The sequence below is a fragment of the Cricetulus griseus genome, unplaced genomic scaffold, assembly GCF_003668045.3.
Source record: "Cricetulus griseus strain 17A/GY unplaced genomic scaffold, alternate assembly CriGri-PICRH-1.0 unplaced_scaffold_1, whole genome shotgun sequence".
In the NCBI taxonomy this organism is placed as follows: domain Eukaryota; kingdom Metazoa; phylum Chordata; class Mammalia; order Rodentia; family Cricetidae; genus Cricetulus; species Cricetulus griseus.
Window position 1 is genome coordinate 9,307,666 of NW_023276808.1, and position 18,566 is coordinate 9,326,231.

Below are 18,566 nucleotides of genomic sequence, written 5' to 3' on the forward strand. Positions count from 1 at the left end.
TTGTTGATATCACTAATTCTTGGTATTGTTCTTTGTTTCCATTTTAGTGATTTCAGCCTGGAGTTTGATTATTTCCTGCTGAGGACTCCTCTTGGTGAATTTGTTTCTGTTTTTATTTATTTATTTATTTTTTGATGGAGCTTTTCGGTGTGCTGTTAAGTCATTAGTGTGAGATTTCTCCAAATTCTTTAGGTAAGCACTTAGTGCTATGAACCTTTTTAGCACTGCTTTCCTGGTGTCACTGAAGTTTGGACATGCTATGGATTCATTGTCATTGAATTTTAGGAAGTCTTTAATTTTAATCTTTATTTCTTCTTTGACCCAGTGGTATTCAGTTGAGAGTTGTTCATTTTTCCATGTGTTTGTAGGCTTTCTGTTGTTTGTGTTGTGATCTGTTATGATTAATAGGGTTATTCCAAATTTTGTATCTGTTGGGAATTGCTTTCTGACCAAGTATGTGGACATTTTTAGAGAAGATTCCATTTTGTGCTGAGAAGAAGGTATATTCTTTCTTTTTTGGTGAACTTGTCTGTAGATATACATTACATTTGAGTCATAACACTAATTATTTCCCTTATTTCTGTTTTAAGTTTCTGTTTAGTAGAGCTGTCCACTGGTGAGAATGGGATGTTGAAGTTTCCCACTATTAATATGTAGGGTTTGACATGTGATTTAGTCTTTAGTAATGTTTCTTTGCAAATGTGTGTGCCCTTGTATTTGGTGCATAAATGTTAAGAATTGAGAATTCATTTTGATGGATTTTTCCTTGAATATGAAATGTGCTTCTCCATATTTTTAATTAGTTTGAGGCACACTTTGTTAGATATCAGGGTAGCTACACTGGCTGGCTTCTCAGGTGCATTTGATGGGAAATTCTTTTTCTGACTCTTTATTTTGAGGTAATGTCTGTTATTCAGATGATGTGTGTTTACTGTATGGTGCAGAAGGATGGATCCTATTTTCATATCCATTCTGTTTGTCTGTGTGTTTTTTAATGGCGAATTGATACTGAGATATTAAACCCAAGTGATTGTTAATTGTTGGTTTTTTTATTCTGTCGTGGTGATGTGATGGTTTGTGTGTGTGTGTTGTGTGTGTGTGTGTGTTTCCTTTTTGTGTTTTGCTGTTGTGAGATTATCTATTTTCTGTGTTTTTGTGAGCACAGCTAACTTCCTTTGGTTGGACTTCTGCTTCTAGTACTTTCTGTAAGGCTGGGTTGTAAGTAGTGTTTGAATCTGGTTTTGTCATGAAATATCTTGGTTTTTCTTTCTGTAATCATCTAAAGTTTTGCTGTGTGTAGCGGAAGAGATCTCCTGGGTAAATTAGGGACAGTGGGATTGGGGAGATCAGATGGGAAAATGTGGGATCTGGTTGGATGGCTTGGGGGTGGAAGGAAGGGCAGAATAATTAGAGAAATATCTCAATATGGGGCATTTTGGTGTTAGGGAGGGACCTGGTACCAGGCAACTCACAGGAATCCACAAGGATTACCCAGATAAGACTCTTAGCAATAGTGGATATGTAGCCTGAACGGGCCATCTCTTATAATCAGATACATGACTTCTCTAGTTGTCATCAGAGAGCATTTATCCAATGATTCGTGAAAGCAGATGCAGACATAGACAGCCAAGCAAGCACTGGGTAGAGCTCTGGGGGACCTGCTGAAGTCATGGAGGAGAATCCCCTGGACTGAGATTTGGGAGCCTGCATGGGAGTGACCTAAGCACTCTGCATATGTGTGACAATTGTGTAGCTTGGTCTGTTTGTGGGGCTCCATGCAGTGGGATCAGGAACCATGCTGTGTAGCCTCTTCTTGCCTTGATGCTGGGGGAGGATCTTGGAGCTTGGTCCTGTCTCAACCTGATTCCATGCTTTGTTGACTCCCAAGGGAGGCCTGCCCCATTCTTTAAGGAGATGGAGGAGGAGTGGATGGGGGCTACAAGGAATGTGAGAGGGAGGGAGTGTGAGAAGAGGAGGGAGGGGAATCTGTTTAGTATTTAATAGAAATTAAAGAACAAAATGAAAAGGATTCAAAGTCATAATACTGTTTGAGAGGCACATTGTCAGGTGGGTCCGACCCATAGCAGGTGAGGGACAAAGCCTCCATGCAGACAGAGCTTACAGGAAGTTTTATTGAGAGAAGGTACCTAGACCTTGAGGCAATACACAGTGCCAATGGCAACCACATATAAGATTTGTTAAAGATTAAATAGCAATTTTCAACTTTGGGACACAATGAGAAAAGGAGAAAGCATACATTGTATATTCTAATTAGTAATAAATAAATGCGGGAAAATAAATCTCAGGCACTAAAACAAACAATTATTAAGAAAAATGGTTTTTTAACAATATAGATGGCAGGATATTTATATTTTCTCCAGGTTTTGTTGGTACCAAATTGAACACACATTCAGAAATAAAAGGCAATAAAATCAATTTCAAACAAAATGTTGCTAAGGGGGGTCATAGAAGGGTTGGAGCTGTAGGACTCTGAGTTAAGCCAATCATTATATAACATCATCATATCCTGGTGAGTGTCAAGTAGGAGAATGTGGTTCTTTGCCATGGGAGAGTTTTTATTTTCTTTGTTAATGAAGAACTGAGAGTCCAGTAATGTTCATAATTAGTATCCAATGTTGTTTCTCTGTTTTTTGTATGTTAGCATTATGTACAAACAAACCATAAATATAATGGATCTGGAAGTCCATCCATCTCTGTTTATGACCAGTGTGTATAGATCCTCTGTTTTGGCAGAAATGGTGATGACATAGGGCAAAACAAAGATTCTAGAATACAATATTCCTGACCTGAGGTGTCTTCATGGAGATGAAGCAATTCCTGAAGAAGTTTCTTCTATCACAGTTTGCACAGACATGTCTGGTGAGATCGTGCATAGTTGGTTTATTCTATAGGGTGTTAGAGTAGTCTGTCATGGATGTAGAGGCTGGGGTGTGAGTTCATGTGTGTCTGTGGAACAAAGACTCTGATACACTTTTAGTAATATACTTAGCCTTTCACAGCTGCAGGGTTCTCCAGCCTTAGTGGATTTAAACGCATTCCCTATGCCCAGGGCATTTTAGTTTTCTCTGTATTCACTCTTTAGCAAGTTGATTACCATATGCTAAGAACAACTTGAATGAGGCTTCAAAAAATACAATGACAACTGCAAATCTTGATTCATCAGGTATCCCAGTTTTCCTTGTTTCTTGAAGCAAATGAAGGCATGAGCTTGTATATCCTGTTTGCCCATCTTTCTTGTAGATATTGTTTATGCAATTTCTCTGATGTGTGCTGCATACTATTGATTTGTTTGCTTGTCTATCTCTGTCTGTTAAAAGGCATTTCTTTAACATGGCAATATCCTACTCAAAGGGTGATGAAATAACAGAGGTGACACTCTTATTCAGCTTTCTTTTTAAGTGACTAGGTGATTCCATTAGCTGTGTCATGGAATAGGTATAGGAATCATGAGAATTATATTACTATATTTTCAAAGATATTTGCATTTATAGTGTTGTAAGTGTAACTTTGTTTTATACATTTATTGTATAATTTAGAATTCAGTGACCTGTGACGATGTACATGTTGACTTCACTAAGGAAGAGTGGGCTTTGCTGGATCCTTCCTAGAATAATCCCCATAAAGATATGATGCTGAAGACTACAGGAAACTCACTGCTATAGGTAAGACTGAATTTTTCTTCACAGTTTAAAATAAGGGGTAACTGTTTCTTGGTCATTGATGCTCTTCAGTAATTACAGCTGAAACTAAGAAAGGATGATATGAATGCATCACTAATGTTACTAAGTTTCACTGAAAGTAATTACTTAAATGTTACACAATTTCCAACAATATTTAAGACATTTTCTGGTCCCACATTTTCGGCTACAATGATTGTAATTTTAAGGTGGAAGCTAAAACAAATATGCCTCAGAAGAAATTTTAAGGTGTCTAGAAGTTTTAAAGAAAGCAACAATGTAATTAAGCACAGATTAAAGTGCATTGATGATTATTAAATTCTCACAAGACCACATGTCTCAGTGTCAAGTAGGTGAATTGTGTTTGCAAGTCATAATTCTAAGAGAGCCTACAAGGAAACCATGCCTTAATAGATATCACCATTTCAATCATAGCCTCATGATAGCTCTGCTGTACGACTGCCAATCCAATTAGTTTCATAACACTTATATTACAAAAGGTATGCACATTGTATAAGTGAAAAATACATGTCCAAATCCTTCTAATAGGCAAATAGTTCGTAATAATGCTTGTGTTGTTCAGATACTTTTTTACTAAGTTTAGTGAGAGGAGAGGTAGTTAGAGTCAAGAGCTAATGGTACCTGTTATGGAGAAACTTTATTCTCTATACAAATGTCTAGGAGGAACAGAAAATTAAGTGGTGTGGATGCAATGTGGACATCATTTATTTGGTATTCTTCCTTTACTAGGTATATCATATGTCACTCTTGATACAAGCCATATGATCATAGGTTATTTAAAGAAGCAGCACACCCCACTCTCTCAGAACAACTGGAAGATATGTAGCAGCCCCGACTTTGAATAGATTTGTTGAATGTGATGAAAGTTTACAAGTAATTGCTTTTCAAGGTTCGCTTGAAATATATCAACAAACTGACACTTCAGAAAAGCCCTATTGTACTAGGAATATGAATATACTTCTGTTTCTCCTGGTTTGCTTTACAAATGTAGTATGTCTCACAGTATAGGAAAATTTAAAGTTTTTCTAGTTTTCTTCAAATATGTGAAAAATATCATATAGAAAAAGGATGCTATCAATGTGAATCATCCCAGGTATATTTGAAGATCCAAAGCCACCCTTAATAAAAGGAAACAACATGAGTGTAAAGGATGATAAAACCTTAACATCTCATTACTCTTTACAAGTAGAGCAAATTGTAAAATAGTTTCATACAGACAAATTCAACCATACAATGGATGTATTAAATTTTTTTAACTGTGTCAATTACCATTGCAGTATTGAAAGGAGTTATACTAGAGAGAAACCTGAATATTCTAAAAGTGTTAAAACCTATGCATCTCCTAATCATACTCAAAGACATGAAAGACTCCATACTGGAGAGAAACCCAGTGAACCTACTCAATGTGGTAAAGCCTTTATACAGGACAGTAGTCTCTAATCACATAAAATATCCAATACTGGAGACAAACCCTATGAATGTAGTCAATGTGGGAGAGCCTTTCCATATCATAGTCCTCTCTTAAATCATAAAATAATTCATGTAGGAGAGAAACCCTATGAAGGTAATCAATGTAGGAAAGCTCTTTCACAACAGGGTTATATCCAAATTCACAACATTACAATTGCGGGAGAGAAACTTGATGAATGTAATCAATGTGGTTAAAGCCTATGCATATAATGTAAGTCTTCTAATGCATAGAAAAACTGATACTAGAGGAAATCCTATGAATGTAATCAATGTGGTTAAAACCTATGCATAATATAAGTATTCTAATGCATAAAATAACCCATTCTGGAGAGAAACTCTATGAATATAAACAGTGTGGTAAAATGTTTACACAATAGTCTTCTCCAAATTCACCAAAGAACACACACTGCAGAGACGCCCTATAAATGTAATCAATGTGGTTAAACCTTCACAGGACAGTAGTCTCCTAACATGTATAAGAACACAAACTGAAGGGAAACCCTATGAATAATCAATGTGGAAAAGTCTTTACGTGTCACAGTAAACTTCTCATTCATAAAAGAACTCATAGTAGAGAGAAACCCTATGGTTGTAATCAATGTGGAAAAGCCTTTGCATGTCATAGTCTTCTTCTAAGGCATAAACTAACTCACACTGCAGAGAGACCCTATGGATGCAATGAATGTGGGAAAGCCATTTCACAGCAGACTGATCTCCAGATTCATAAAATAAACCACACTGGAGAGAGACCCTAAGATTGTAATCAAGGTGGTAAAGCTTTTGCATATAAGTCTTCTAAGGTATAAAATAACCAACACTGGAGAGAATCTTATGAATGAAATCAATGTGGGAAAGCCTTTTCACAATAGTCCTATAAATTCATAAAAGAACCCATACTAGAGAGAAGCCTTATGAATGTAATCAGTGTGGTAAAGCCTTTTGGCAGGATAGCAGTCTCTAAACACATAAAAGAACACATAATAGAGGGAAAGAAACCTTATGACTGTAGTCAATGTGGTAAAGCCTTTCATGTCACAGTAATTTTTCAATGTATAAAGAACACATATTGGAGAGGAACTCTGTGAAAGTAATGTGGTAAAGTCTTTTCACATCATTGTAGTGTTTGAAATTATGAGGAAAAAATCATACTGCAGAGAAATTATAAATGCAGTCAGTGTGGTAAGGTTTTACACTTTGTGGTTGTCTTTATACAAGAGTAATTCTTTTAGTGATGGATCACTCACCAGGAGAGTGGCATGGCAACATGTGTCAGACATGGCTGCTATGACAGGATGCTAAGATCTCACAACCTCAAACTCCAGCATGAACCAGAGAGTGTGAACTGGAAATGGTGTGCTCATGTAGAGTATGAAAGCATACCCCCAGTAACATATTTCCTCCAGTAGGTCATCATTTCCTAAGTCATCTCAAATGATACCACCAACTGACAAGTATTGGTTTCCCTGACTTCAAGCCTACACACTGGCTTTCTGTTCTATGAAGCAGTTCATGATACTGAAAAGCTATAAATGAGCCTATATATGCTTCAATATATGAGTTCAGTAAGGAATGCTTACAAAAGAAAAATAGTCATAATTTTTAATTTTTATTTTGTTATGTCCATTTGTCTTTAGATATGTACATGTGATTACAGCGGTGACCCATTTAGTCTTCCTGTATTTATTTCTAACAGGAATTACAAAATATTGTCAAAACCCTCACCTGGATTCTGGTCAGGGACTTCTCATAACTGTTCTTGCCTTTATCCTTCTTAGTGTTGTAGACCTTTGGATCCTCTGTAACATGAATTATAGGAAATTTGTCCTGGGAATGAACTTTTAAGTGCTTGGTCATATCTCTAGCCCTATGATATTTCAAACCTTTATATGTCATCTTGACATTAGGAATTAGGGAGGAATGCAAAAATCCTGTTCATGTAAACAATATGGTAAAGATTTTACATATCACAGTTGACTTCAGTTTTAATGAAAAAAAAATCTGTTTCATCTATTTCATTATAGCCTTGAAGCAAGTAGATTGTTTAGTATATTCAGGCAAGTATCATGGCTGAGGTCAGAGTATTGTAGTTTCTATTTTGAAAGTTTTGTGTTAGGTACTGAAATGACCTGTATATGTGGCAAATATACTTACTGAAGTTTGTTTCCTGGTTCATATATTCTTTCTTTTTGTTTCTGGTTCATATATTCTGCTTATTTGCTGGTTCATATATTCCTTCTTTGATTCTGTTCATTTTTTTGTTGTGCTTTCACTTGGTGATAGGGAATTTTTTCAGCTGAAATGTATAGAATGGGTTGACTATTATCTAAGTGGTTCATTGTTTACTTAAATGGCATCAGTGTTGTCCTACTTTTCACATAAAGGTGCCTGTGAAAGAGTGTTGGCTTCTTGGTCCTGGTTTTATTTTTTATATTTCTGCAAATTTCCTTCAGATGTTGTTGTTTGTTTTGCATCCTGGTTTGGATGTCAGTAATTAGTCAGGGCTACAATTGAACTCTTAAGTCTCATGTTTCTTCCTCCCTCTCAAGGGTATATGATGTACCCCTGATGTGTGCTCCTTTGTCAACATGATTTAACAGTGTTAATATTAACATGCTTAATAGAAGAGCAAATAGGAAAATACTTCATGTGTCTATCCAAAGAAGAATTTACATCTTTGGTGGAGATATAATCAAATAGAATAATACAAAGTCAACTGTGTATCCCATAATATAGTTGGTTGTATTCTGGATAGGTATATAGTTTTTTACCATTTCTGCTTCTTCATGATCCAGTTTTTATCCACTTGGCACTCATCTTGAAGAATTGCCTCTTAAAGAATTTTTGAGAGATGCCAGGTATTATAAAGACATATTTTTGTTTTAAAAACGTGTGTGTGTGTGTGTGTGTGTGTGTGTGTGTGTGTGTGTGTGTGATGATTATGGGTTAGAATATGTAACAGATATGTTGGTTCTGGAAGAAAATTTCTGTGTTTTCTTTTAGCCATACTCAAATGGTGATCAAGGTCAGGTGCCAATCTTACACACCACAGATGTTTTACCTTCTGGGGCAGCTGACTAGTGCTCAAGAAACCTTAGAAACATTACATCAGTAAAATACTGTTTTCACTTAAATTATAATTTTATTGTCATTTAAGGAAAGAGCAACACAGTAAATACTTATGCTGCCATCTGTCTGCATTTTTGTTAGTTTATTCTTGGGGACTAAATACTTATGGTACCAGCACCAATGTCCCCAGGAGCCAGGAGATAAAATGCCAAGTCCAGGGATGTTGTGATGAGCATCCCATCTGCTGTTCCCATTGTAGGTGGGTAGTGCCTGAAAGGATTACTTGTTTTCTTGGTCACTGTTGTTGGAGAGGGGATCTTTAAGGACCAATCTCTTACTCCACCTCTGAAGACTTTTGTGACAATAGCTTGGTTGCAGGTTTACACCTTTCTCCACTGGAATGCTGATGAGGTGACAGAGAGTTTCTTAACTGAAGACAAGGCCTCAGCAGCTAGTGAGGAGATGGACTGGTGTCCTCCACTTCTTATGGGATGTGGGAAAGGCCTTAGCTACACTTATTTGCCCAGATGCTGACCAGCAAGGCTCCCTGTGGTCACAAGGGACAGGAGTCAGCTTTTAATCCCTTGCACTTCCTGGGATGGTGAGTAGTCTGGGCTGAACCAAGGCCCTGCCTGCTTTACCACAGGTGCATCCATGGCGCAAAGGGGGCCAAGATGTCCTCTACCCACCACCAGGATGTTTCTGTTCCTAAAGTGTTCAGCAGCCCTTTTTTGTAAGTTGTACCATTAATCTAATTTGAAAGATGAATCTAGATGTGCCAGGTAACTCTTAATTGGCTGGCTGACTGGCATTTGATGTTGGTATGTTGGACTGAAAAGTACTGATGCCTTTTTGTGGATAATTTGCCATATGCTATTCTCAATTTCCGGCCCTTCCCCCACCTCTAAGTGGCACTAACTCTTCACTCCTCCTCCTGTCTCTTCTCCCCCTGCCACTTCCCCTACTCCCCTCTCCTGTCTCTCTGCTTTCCTCCAAGGCTTCCCTTGCTGCTCTCCTCCCTCTGTTCCCTTGCCCTCTGGCTGCCTCCTCCCCTTCCTCATGTCCCTTCCTTCCCAGTCCTCTGCTCAGGTGCATTTGATCAGGTAACACAGAGAACTTTACCTGTGTTGTCTCCCCCAAAAATGTGCATGCCAGTGCACCAGCAGCCAGTGTACAACTTGTTCCACCTGAAACCCCAAATAAAGTCAGGCTCCAGATTTCAATAGTGGTCTTGAGCTGCTGCCTGTGCATTTCAATTTTGTTCCCTTTTGTAATTTGAATTTATTTTTCTTCATACAACACTTGCCAAGGCAGAGAAGGAGGGGAATATCTGACTTTTGAGTGTAACTAGAAGACCAAATGAGGAAAAATGGATGCAAGACAAAGGCAGTGCCCTGAACACTTCCTCTGCAGTGACCTCTTCAAAGATCTCAGCCATGAAGAGAAGTTAAGCTAAAAGGTAAAGTTACACAAATGGGATGTTGACTTCGAGAGACTATGGTTAGGGTTAGAATCAGGGTTATGGTTATACTTAGTTAGGTTTGGGGTTATACTCATGTTTGGGGTTAGGGTTAGGATTAGGTTTAGTGTTCAGGTTCAGGATTAGGGTAAGGATTAGGGTTATGTTTAGGTTTCAATGTTATACTTGAGGTTAGGTTTAGGATTAGAGTTAGGGTTAGTATTAGTGTGAGGGTTCAGTGTTAGATTTAGATTAGGTTTAGTGTTAGGGTTCAGGGTACAGGATTATGGTTTTGTTTGTTTAGAGTTAAGGTTAGGGGTTAGTGTTAAGGTTCATGGTAAGGATTAGGGTTAGAGTTCAGGGTTCAGGCTTAGGGTTAGTGTCAAGTTAAGGGATAGAGTAAGGGTTAGTGTAAGGGGAAGTGTTCAGGGAAAGGTTATTGTTAGGGTTAGGGGTTGGTTTAGCATTAGGGTTCAGGGTTAGGGTAGAGTTAGAGTTACAGTTCAGTGTTAGGTTTAAGGTTAGTGTTATGATTAGGTTAGTGTTAGGGTTCATGGTTAGCTTTATGTTTAGGGTTAAAGTTAGAGTTAGGGGTTAGTATTAGGGTTTGGCTTCAGGGTTAGGATTAATGTTAGGGTTAGATTTAGGGGATAGGGTTAGGTTTAGTGTTAGGGTTAATGCCAGGGTTCAGAATAATGGTTAGGTTTAGGTTTCAGGGTTAGGGTTAGTGTTATGGTTAGGGTTATGGTTAGTGTTAGGTTTAGTGTGAGGGTTTGGGTTAGCTTTAGGGTTCATGGTTATGATTATGGTTAGTGTTAGCATTCATGGTTATGGTTTTGGTTAGGGTCATGGTTCAGGGTGGTGGTTATGGTTAGGGTTATTGATAGGGTTAGGAAGACGTTTAGGGTTAAGATTTGGGGTAGGGCTAGGTTTCAGGGTTCAGGGTTAGGGTTGGGTTCAGGGTTAGTGTTAGGGTTTAGGTTTGTGGTTATGGTTAAGTTTACTGATAGGGTTAGGGGTTTGGGTAGGGTTTGGTTCAGGGCCAGGGTTCAGGGTACAGGGTTAGTGTTATGGTTATGTTTATGGTTAGGGGTAGAGTTAATGTTAGGGGTTAGGGTTAGGGGTCATTGTTAGGGTTATGGTTAGAATTAGGGTTCAGGATTAGGGTTAGAGTAAGTGTTAGGCTTAGGGATAGAGTAAGAGTTAGTGTTAGATGTAGGGTTCAGAGAAAGGTTTATGTTATGGTTAGGGTTCAGAATTATGGTTAGAGGTAGGATTAAGGGTTCTGGGTTAGGTTTAGGGTGCTATCATTAGGTTTCAGGTTAAGGTTAGTGTTAGGTTTAGGGTTAGGGTACTGAGACCCAGCCCCTGTGGAGTGTCTAAGAGTTGTTTTCCAGCATAACCACAGGTACCTCCTGTTTATCTGACCTCAACCAACTAGATCAATATCCTAGTGAAATATTTCACCTGGGGTTTTTGTAAGTTTGTACATAAGGCTGCTTCACAATAAAGGTAAGAGATATTCTGTCAGAAAATCAACCAGCATCTTGTTGTTCATCCAAATCTCCAGGCTTTCACCCAGTACTCAGACTTAGTTGTGGTGCAGGCAACCACAAGTGGAGGTTCCACTGATATTTGGAAAGAAAGGAGACCCTGAGAGATCACCCTCAGAAGGCTGGCCAGCAAGGAAGGAGTTGTCAAGGTGGATTGCAAAAGGTACTAGAAAATAGGTACCTCAACTCCTAAGAGAGTTGGATTATAAAGGTACTGGAAAAGGGGTGCCTCACCTCCTAAGAGTTGGATTGAAAAAGGAGTACCTCAACTCCTGAGAGAGTTGGATTATAAGGCACTGGAAAAGGGGTGCCTCAACTCCTGGGAGAGTTGGATTTGAAAGGTACCATAAGGTTGCCTCAACTCATAAGAGACTTGGTTTGAAAGAGAGAAAATACACAGGGAAATTTTAAAGAGACAGGGTTCTGGTAAAATCTCATTTTAAATTTGGATTAAGCAATAATGCTAAGAAAAATATTAAAGAAATATGGGAAATCATCTTCTGAGGAATGCCTCGCCTGTGAGCTGTGCACAAGCAGCCAGCTGCCCCAGCTGCCCATGCCCTTGTCCACTCGAGCCTGCTGCAAGCTCCAGTCAGCTGGCAACAATGTGGTGTGCACTGGCTGGCTGGGGAAGTTGACTCCAGAGAAAATATTGCGGCAGTATGCTTGGAAGAAAGGCTGGTTTATCCTGTGGAGTGGTAAGATGAGTGGTGACCCAGATGTTCTAGAATACTATAAGAATGAACACTCCAAGAAACCCCTGCAGATCATCAACCTAAACTTCTGTATGCAGTTGGATGTAGGCCTGACCTTCAACAAAAAAGAACCTCAAAAGCGTTTTATGTTTGATATCATTACCAATGAGCGCACCTTCTACCTGGTGACTGAGACAGAGGCTGACATGAATAGGTGCGTCCAGAGCATCTGCCAGATCTGCGGCTTCAGTCAGACTAAAGAGAGCACTGACGCCCTGAGAAACCTTTCTTCAGTCAACCATAGTCTCTGCTCTTCTACAGCTGAGTTCAGCAGCTCCAGTCAGCACCTTCTCCAAACAAGGAGGTCTTCAGCCCTTTCACACTCTAGCCAGCCCACTGTGTCAAGCCACATCCAGCCTGCCTTGTCCACCAGTAAACCTCAGGAGTATCAACACTTGCACCAATGCATAAGCCAAAGGACAGAAAATGCCAGAAGTGCCAATTTTTCTCAGATCACCAGACATAAGAGTGACACAGCCACACAAAACCTTGCCCAGGGCAATAGACACTGTATCAGCAGAGTCAGTGGTCAAGTCCATGGCTTCTATAGCCTTCCCAAGCCAAGCAGACAATTCAAAGACCATGCTTTTGGCCTTCACCGTAGCCACCCTATGGAGAACCTCACAGTTTCTGAGGCAGACAATGAGGATGTGTACACCTTCAAGGTACCCAGCAATACCCTTTGTGGGGAATTTGGAGACCTCCTAGTGGACTCAGCCATAGCTCCCCCACCACAGCACCCCAGGACACCTCAGTGGGGCAGCCCTCAACAAAGACCTCCAGTCAATGACTACAAACACCCAGCACAAGGCGCAGAAACCATCTGCTTGGCTACTAAATCCCCAAAAAGGACAATCACGGGTCAATCAGACAGTGGCAGCTCTGATGACAACTGTGTGCCTATAAACCCAGATTCTTCTACTCTGCTGGAAATGGAGCAAACAGGGGACAATTCCCACAGTGCCTACATCCCCATGAACACAGTGCCCCATCACTTTGTCACACTAGGCTACCCATCCACAGCGCTTCCTATTCATAATGTCTCCAGCCAAGAAAGGGAGATCCAGCCACCCCCAATTAATCGAAACCTCAAGCCTGGCCGAAAAGCAAAGCCACAAACCTGAGAAAGAACACTGTCATCAATGAGGTCCCTTTCAAGTCACCTGTCACCAAGTCTTGGTCCTCCCAGTACTGCCATTCCATCTCCACAAATAATATCACCAACACAGACTCCAGAGACAGCGAGGAGTACTATGTCCTTATGCAAAACCCAATGTCTTCATCCCCTGTACCCAGTGGCACTAACCACCCAGCTCTAAAATAGTACTGGCAATGAGAATTACATAGCCCTGGACTTCTAGCCAGTCTCTCTGGGCCCTCATTGCAAGCCATCCACATCATCTGTCACATCAGATGAAATAGTAAAATATGTCCAAATAGATAAAAAAAGACCCAAGCTCTACAAAAGACCATACAAAAATGGACAAAGATCCAGCAGTCCTCAAGACCCTCCATAGATGCCAAGCTATGGTAAGGATGGCCATGCCATGACACTGCCTCTCCTTTGTGAGTTTTGTTCAAAAGATGTATGTATGTTCTGTATGTATGGTGTGTTCACACACTTGTGTAAGAAGTGTGAGCGTAAATCTGTGACTGTTAACAAAAGAATGCTATTGTGTTGTTTTTGAGTTGTTTAATTGCTGGGGAAGGAGCAACAGTTGTTAAAGTACAGTTACTTGGGAGGGGAATTTCTGCTTTTGTTTCCACGGATGATAAAGAACTGTGGATGCCATCCTGACTGGCATGGTTTCATGGGGCAAGAACCCCTAAAGCAGTCGCTCAGGTGACCCAAATATTTGTTTTCTTTTTAATTTGGTTGATTAGAAATGGTAATGATCACAGTCAATCACTTTTTAAAGGAAAAAGTTGGAATAGGATATAGAAATGATACTTTGTATTGGAATGGATCCTCATTTGTTGATACTTTGCATTGGAATGGATATTCATTGGTTGATATTAGTTAGGTTTTCTAGATATATAGATATTCTTCAAACCCTTCAAAGACCTATGGAATATATGGCATTTAAATGGTTTAGGGTTTTTCTTGACAGTGAGACACAACTGCTCCTGGCACACCAATTACATCTGAGAAGAAGATGGGTATCAAAGAAACTCGTTATAGAGTTTGCCTTTGACGTGGCATGACTGGTCATTTTGGCAAGAAGCTGCTCTTGACTGAAGTGTTTGACAAACTAGACATGCAGGAAAATAAAGATGGACAGTCCTAAAGGGTTCCTGCATCATGGAAGAATCTGCCAGACTTTCTACAGGAAACAGAACAAGTGTCACTGACAAACTGCCAATGCATGTGGACAATTTCAAATTTCTTGCTTTGCTGAGAAGTCTGCCAGACACACTGTGGCCTGTAGGCTAGATGGATGCCAAGAAACTTTGGGTGACTGTCTAAGAAGCAAGATGTCTCTGTCAGTTCTAGAGTTTGTGTATTATCCTTCTATGGTCTTTGATGGAGTTGAAGATAGATAGTTATAGTATGCACTAAGATAGAATGGTTAAAATCTTATAGTTCTTACTTGATAACTGTTTTGTTATATATAAAGTAGTGGGAGATGTTGGGACTCAGCCCCAACAGGGTCTCTAAGAGTTGTTTTCTGGCATAACCACAGGTACCTCCTGTTTATCTGACCTCACCCCACTAGCATCAATATCCTGTTGTGAACCCTTTCACCTAGGTTTTTTGTTAAGTTTGTATATAAGGCTGCTCCACAATAAAGGTGAGAGACATTCTCTCAGAAAATCAACTAGGTGTCCTGCGGTTCATCCAAGTCTCCAGGCTTTCACCCAGTAGTCAGACTTAGTTGTGTTGCAGGCACTCAGATTAGTTTATGGGTTAGCTTTAGGGTTCATAGTTAGGATTAAGGTTAAGGTTGGATTAGGATTAGTATTCAGGGTTCAGGGGTAGGATAAGGGTTAGGGTGAAGTTTAGGTTTCAGTGTTAGGGTTAAGGATAGGTTTAAAGGAAAATCAGGTGGTGGTGACTCAAACCATTATCCCAGTACTTGGGAACTGGGGACAGGAGTAATATGACTGGGTGTAGAGAGGAATATGATGTTGGAAGAGACATGGTGTGTTCTGTATTAAGGTTCCTAGACAGGATCTCTCTTGTTTGGTCTGAGGTTTCAGTAGAGGTATGAACTAGGGGCAGGTTTCTCTGCTTCTGTGATATTTCACCATTAACCCCTCTACTCTATCTGAATCCAGGTTTTCATTTTTTGTTTTGTTTTTTGAGACAGGGTTTCTCTGTGTAGCTTTAGAGACTATCCTGGCACTTGCTCTGGAGACCAGTCTGGCCTCAAACTCCCTGAGATCCTCCTGCCTCTGCCTCTTGAGTGCTGGGATTAAAGGTGTTTGCCACCAATGCCAGGCTCAGGTTTTCATTATTAAGACCAACTAGAATTAACACTACAATCTCCAGTCAGGAGCAGTGTGTCATAGCTAAACTATTGGGTAGAAGATTAGAATTGATAGCAATAGTATTAATGATATAAGGATTTACAAATCTTCTAACTTTATTGCTATATTTTGCATATGTTTGTGCATCAGAGAGACTGACCCAAGATACACAGATACACAGAAAACTATTTCACAGATTAACAACAAGATCAACAAAACCTACATAAACAAAGAAGTAAGTTATTGATCCTTGGGAACATGATGAATCAAAAATAAGTTGTTGTATGTTAAATCTGTACTATAAAATGAACACAATCCAATTGCAATGCACAACAATATATAACAAAAAGCTCATTACAGAGCTCCATTCACAAAAGATAAAAAATAAATAAATAAATCTCCATTCAGAGTTCAAATACTCAGAATATTCAATGGGATTATGAAAATATAGTACACAGATTGACATAATGACTTTTATTCTTACCATAAACATACAACAATCAAAATGTGCACAATGCTTGTATAAGAATAAGGAGAGTAGAGATAAAGCCAAGAACAACGGTCAGAAAATGTAGTAGATTATTAATCAAAAGAACAACAAAATTATCCACGAAAAGTGTGATCTTGACCAATGTTATCCTATGAATTTTCATGTGTATAGAGAGTAAATAAAAAAAGACTTCAAAACTCCAATCAAATTAACTCAAAGTGACCCTTAATCTGTTGTTTTCTGACCCTCCATCTACTGATAATTCTTCCAACGAAAGATGCCCCATGCTCTAGAAAGGAGGAGACTTCTATCTATGTCTCTGCACACCTTAATGCCTCCTGTGGTTTCAGGTAAACCCAGCCCCACTAATGCCCAATCCCAAAAATGACATGAAAGACTAATTAAAATCTGCTTCCTGACAAATGGATTGTGACTCAAGAAGTGTATCCTGACCTAAGTCCCTACCCAACACCATACGCACCTGAGATACCTCTGCAGACCAGTAGCAACTGTTGTCCCCTGGAACTAAACAGCACTGAATCACACTATTGTGGCTGGTGGTTGCAGAAATTAGAAAACATTCTAATTATGCATTGCTGAAAGAAATCAATCTTTCTACCATTTTCAAATTACTTGTAATATTTATGACAAAAAGCTGAAAGTGGAATTCAATATTGAGAAATTCTAGAAACCACACTGTCTGTGTTCCCACTGCAAACCAAAAGCGCTACCTGTGTGTGCACACTGGACAGTGATACTATAGGCATCATAGCCTCCCATGCCAGGGCTGCAGAGTTACCTTCTATCCAAGAAATCCACATACAGGGAGGCTCAGAGGACAAGGACAACTTCCAAGGTCACCATGTGGACCAAGAGAACCACAGTCTGTTTTATGGTACAAAGAAATTCCAGCAGAAATGAGAGGTCCTTGTGCAAAGCAGAGGGTGATTTTGGGCACATTCCATTATACACTCAATATGCAGTGCAACCAGCCCTTAACCTCATAGCTGGGAAATACTGCAGCCCACTGTATGTCACATTCAAACATTAAGTGTTGTTACTGTGTAAGAGTTGTTTAAGAAAAACAGACCATTAATCAGAAAAGAATGAGGAGTCATGGTAGGGCTTGGAGACAGGGAAAGAGAACGTGGATATGATGTTGTTATGATCTAAAAAATTTACTTTGAAAGCTTGAAAAGAGCTTTATAGCCATGTACTCTAGAGAGTAGGGATTTTTCTTGGAGCACATCGAGGTTGTCTCAAATCTTTTCTCTCAGACTTACATCTTAACCCAGAAAAATAATTGTCCTCCTAGGCAGGGCATAATAGTTTACTCAGGTTTTTTTTGTTGTTTAGCTATTGTAACTATAAAAATTTGTTTTCAAGGTAAAATCTGTCCTTTATCCAGTTTCTCTTTTTTGTTTTTAGTATGAACAACATTTATTCAATTTTGCATAGAGCCTCATAGACCACAGCCAATGCTGGACACCCCATTGTTACCACTTAACACCTCACCAAATGAGACTAATAAGGTGTCCATGGTAACTTATTTGATGGGAGTGGACTCTTATGACAAGGTAATTGTCATCTAAACATGACATGAGAGAAGGGTCAATTTGCTTGACTAAGATCTTCAGGCTACAGAGCAGCCACAGCTACACGCAGCTTTGTGTTGGTGTGTCTTATTCCTGCTTGTCTCAGTCACAGCCTCCTGGGCCCTCTGAATCTCATGGACAATGAGAGCAAAGGCTTCCTCTACACCTTGCCGTGTCTTAGCTGAGGTCTTCACAAAGGGGACTCTCCACTTACGAGCTAGGATTGCTGTAGCAGTGTCAGCATCTCCAGAAGTCACTAGGTCACACTTGTTGCCCACAAGTACCAGAGGCAACCGCTGCTTCTGATGCTGGCTGCAGCTGGACCATATCTGCTGCAGCTGGTCCAGAGATGAGGGGTCATCAAGAGCAAAGACACCCAGCACACCATCACCAGCTGCCAGGCACTGGTCACGCAGGGCCCTGAGGATATCCTGCCCCGCTGTGTCTAGGACATTCAGAATATAGCCACCATTGTCCAGGGCCACCTCCTTCCAGTAGGAATCCTGGACAGTGGGGTCATGTTCTTTCACAAAGCAGTGGTGGGTCATCTGGATAGTGAGAGCACTTTTACCAACACCACTTGCACCCAACACCACTACCTTGTATTCAGGAAGCTTCCTGCCAGCATCTTTGCATTGTTCCCAAGCCTCATGGCTTTCCTCTGGGGATCTGGTGCTCTGTGTGTTGAGGCTCAGGTCCAAGATGCTAGACATTGTTGGCAAAGCCATTCCCCAACAGTCAGCTCAAGAAAGAGATGTAAAACACAAGCACTATATCCCTGGATAGGCGGTCCACTGAGGGGCTGCAGGAAGCTCTCTATCCAGTTTCTTGATTGCTCTCATCTGTGGACCAGAGGAAATTCACAATCAGGAAAATCATGGATCATATAGAATTGATTACCTGTGAATTTGATTGAGTTCCAGATCAGGCTTTAAATTTACAAAGACAATCCTTGTGTCAAAACAAAACAAAAAAACAAACAAAAAAA

At 39.9% G+C, this 18,566-nt stretch overlaps 1 protein-coding gene across 1 annotated transcript; it reads right to left on the reverse strand.

Moving 5' to 3' along the window:
- Positions 1-17,616: 17,616 nt before the first annotated feature.
- On the reverse strand, positions 17,617-18,306 carry LOC100768116 (GTPase ERas). The gene has a single exon (XM_027434060.2). The coding sequence runs from the start codon at positions 18,304-18,306 to the stop codon at positions 17,617-17,619; it is 690 nt and encodes a 229-aa protein (XP_027289861.1).
- Positions 18,307-18,566: the final 260 nt, after the last annotated feature.

What these genes read in the sequence shown, in the direction of transcription:
- LOC100768116 (XM_027434060.2), bottom strand. Translation starts at nt 18,306, where the DNA reads ATGGCTTTGCCAACAATGTCTAGCATCTTGGACCTGAGCCTCAACACA.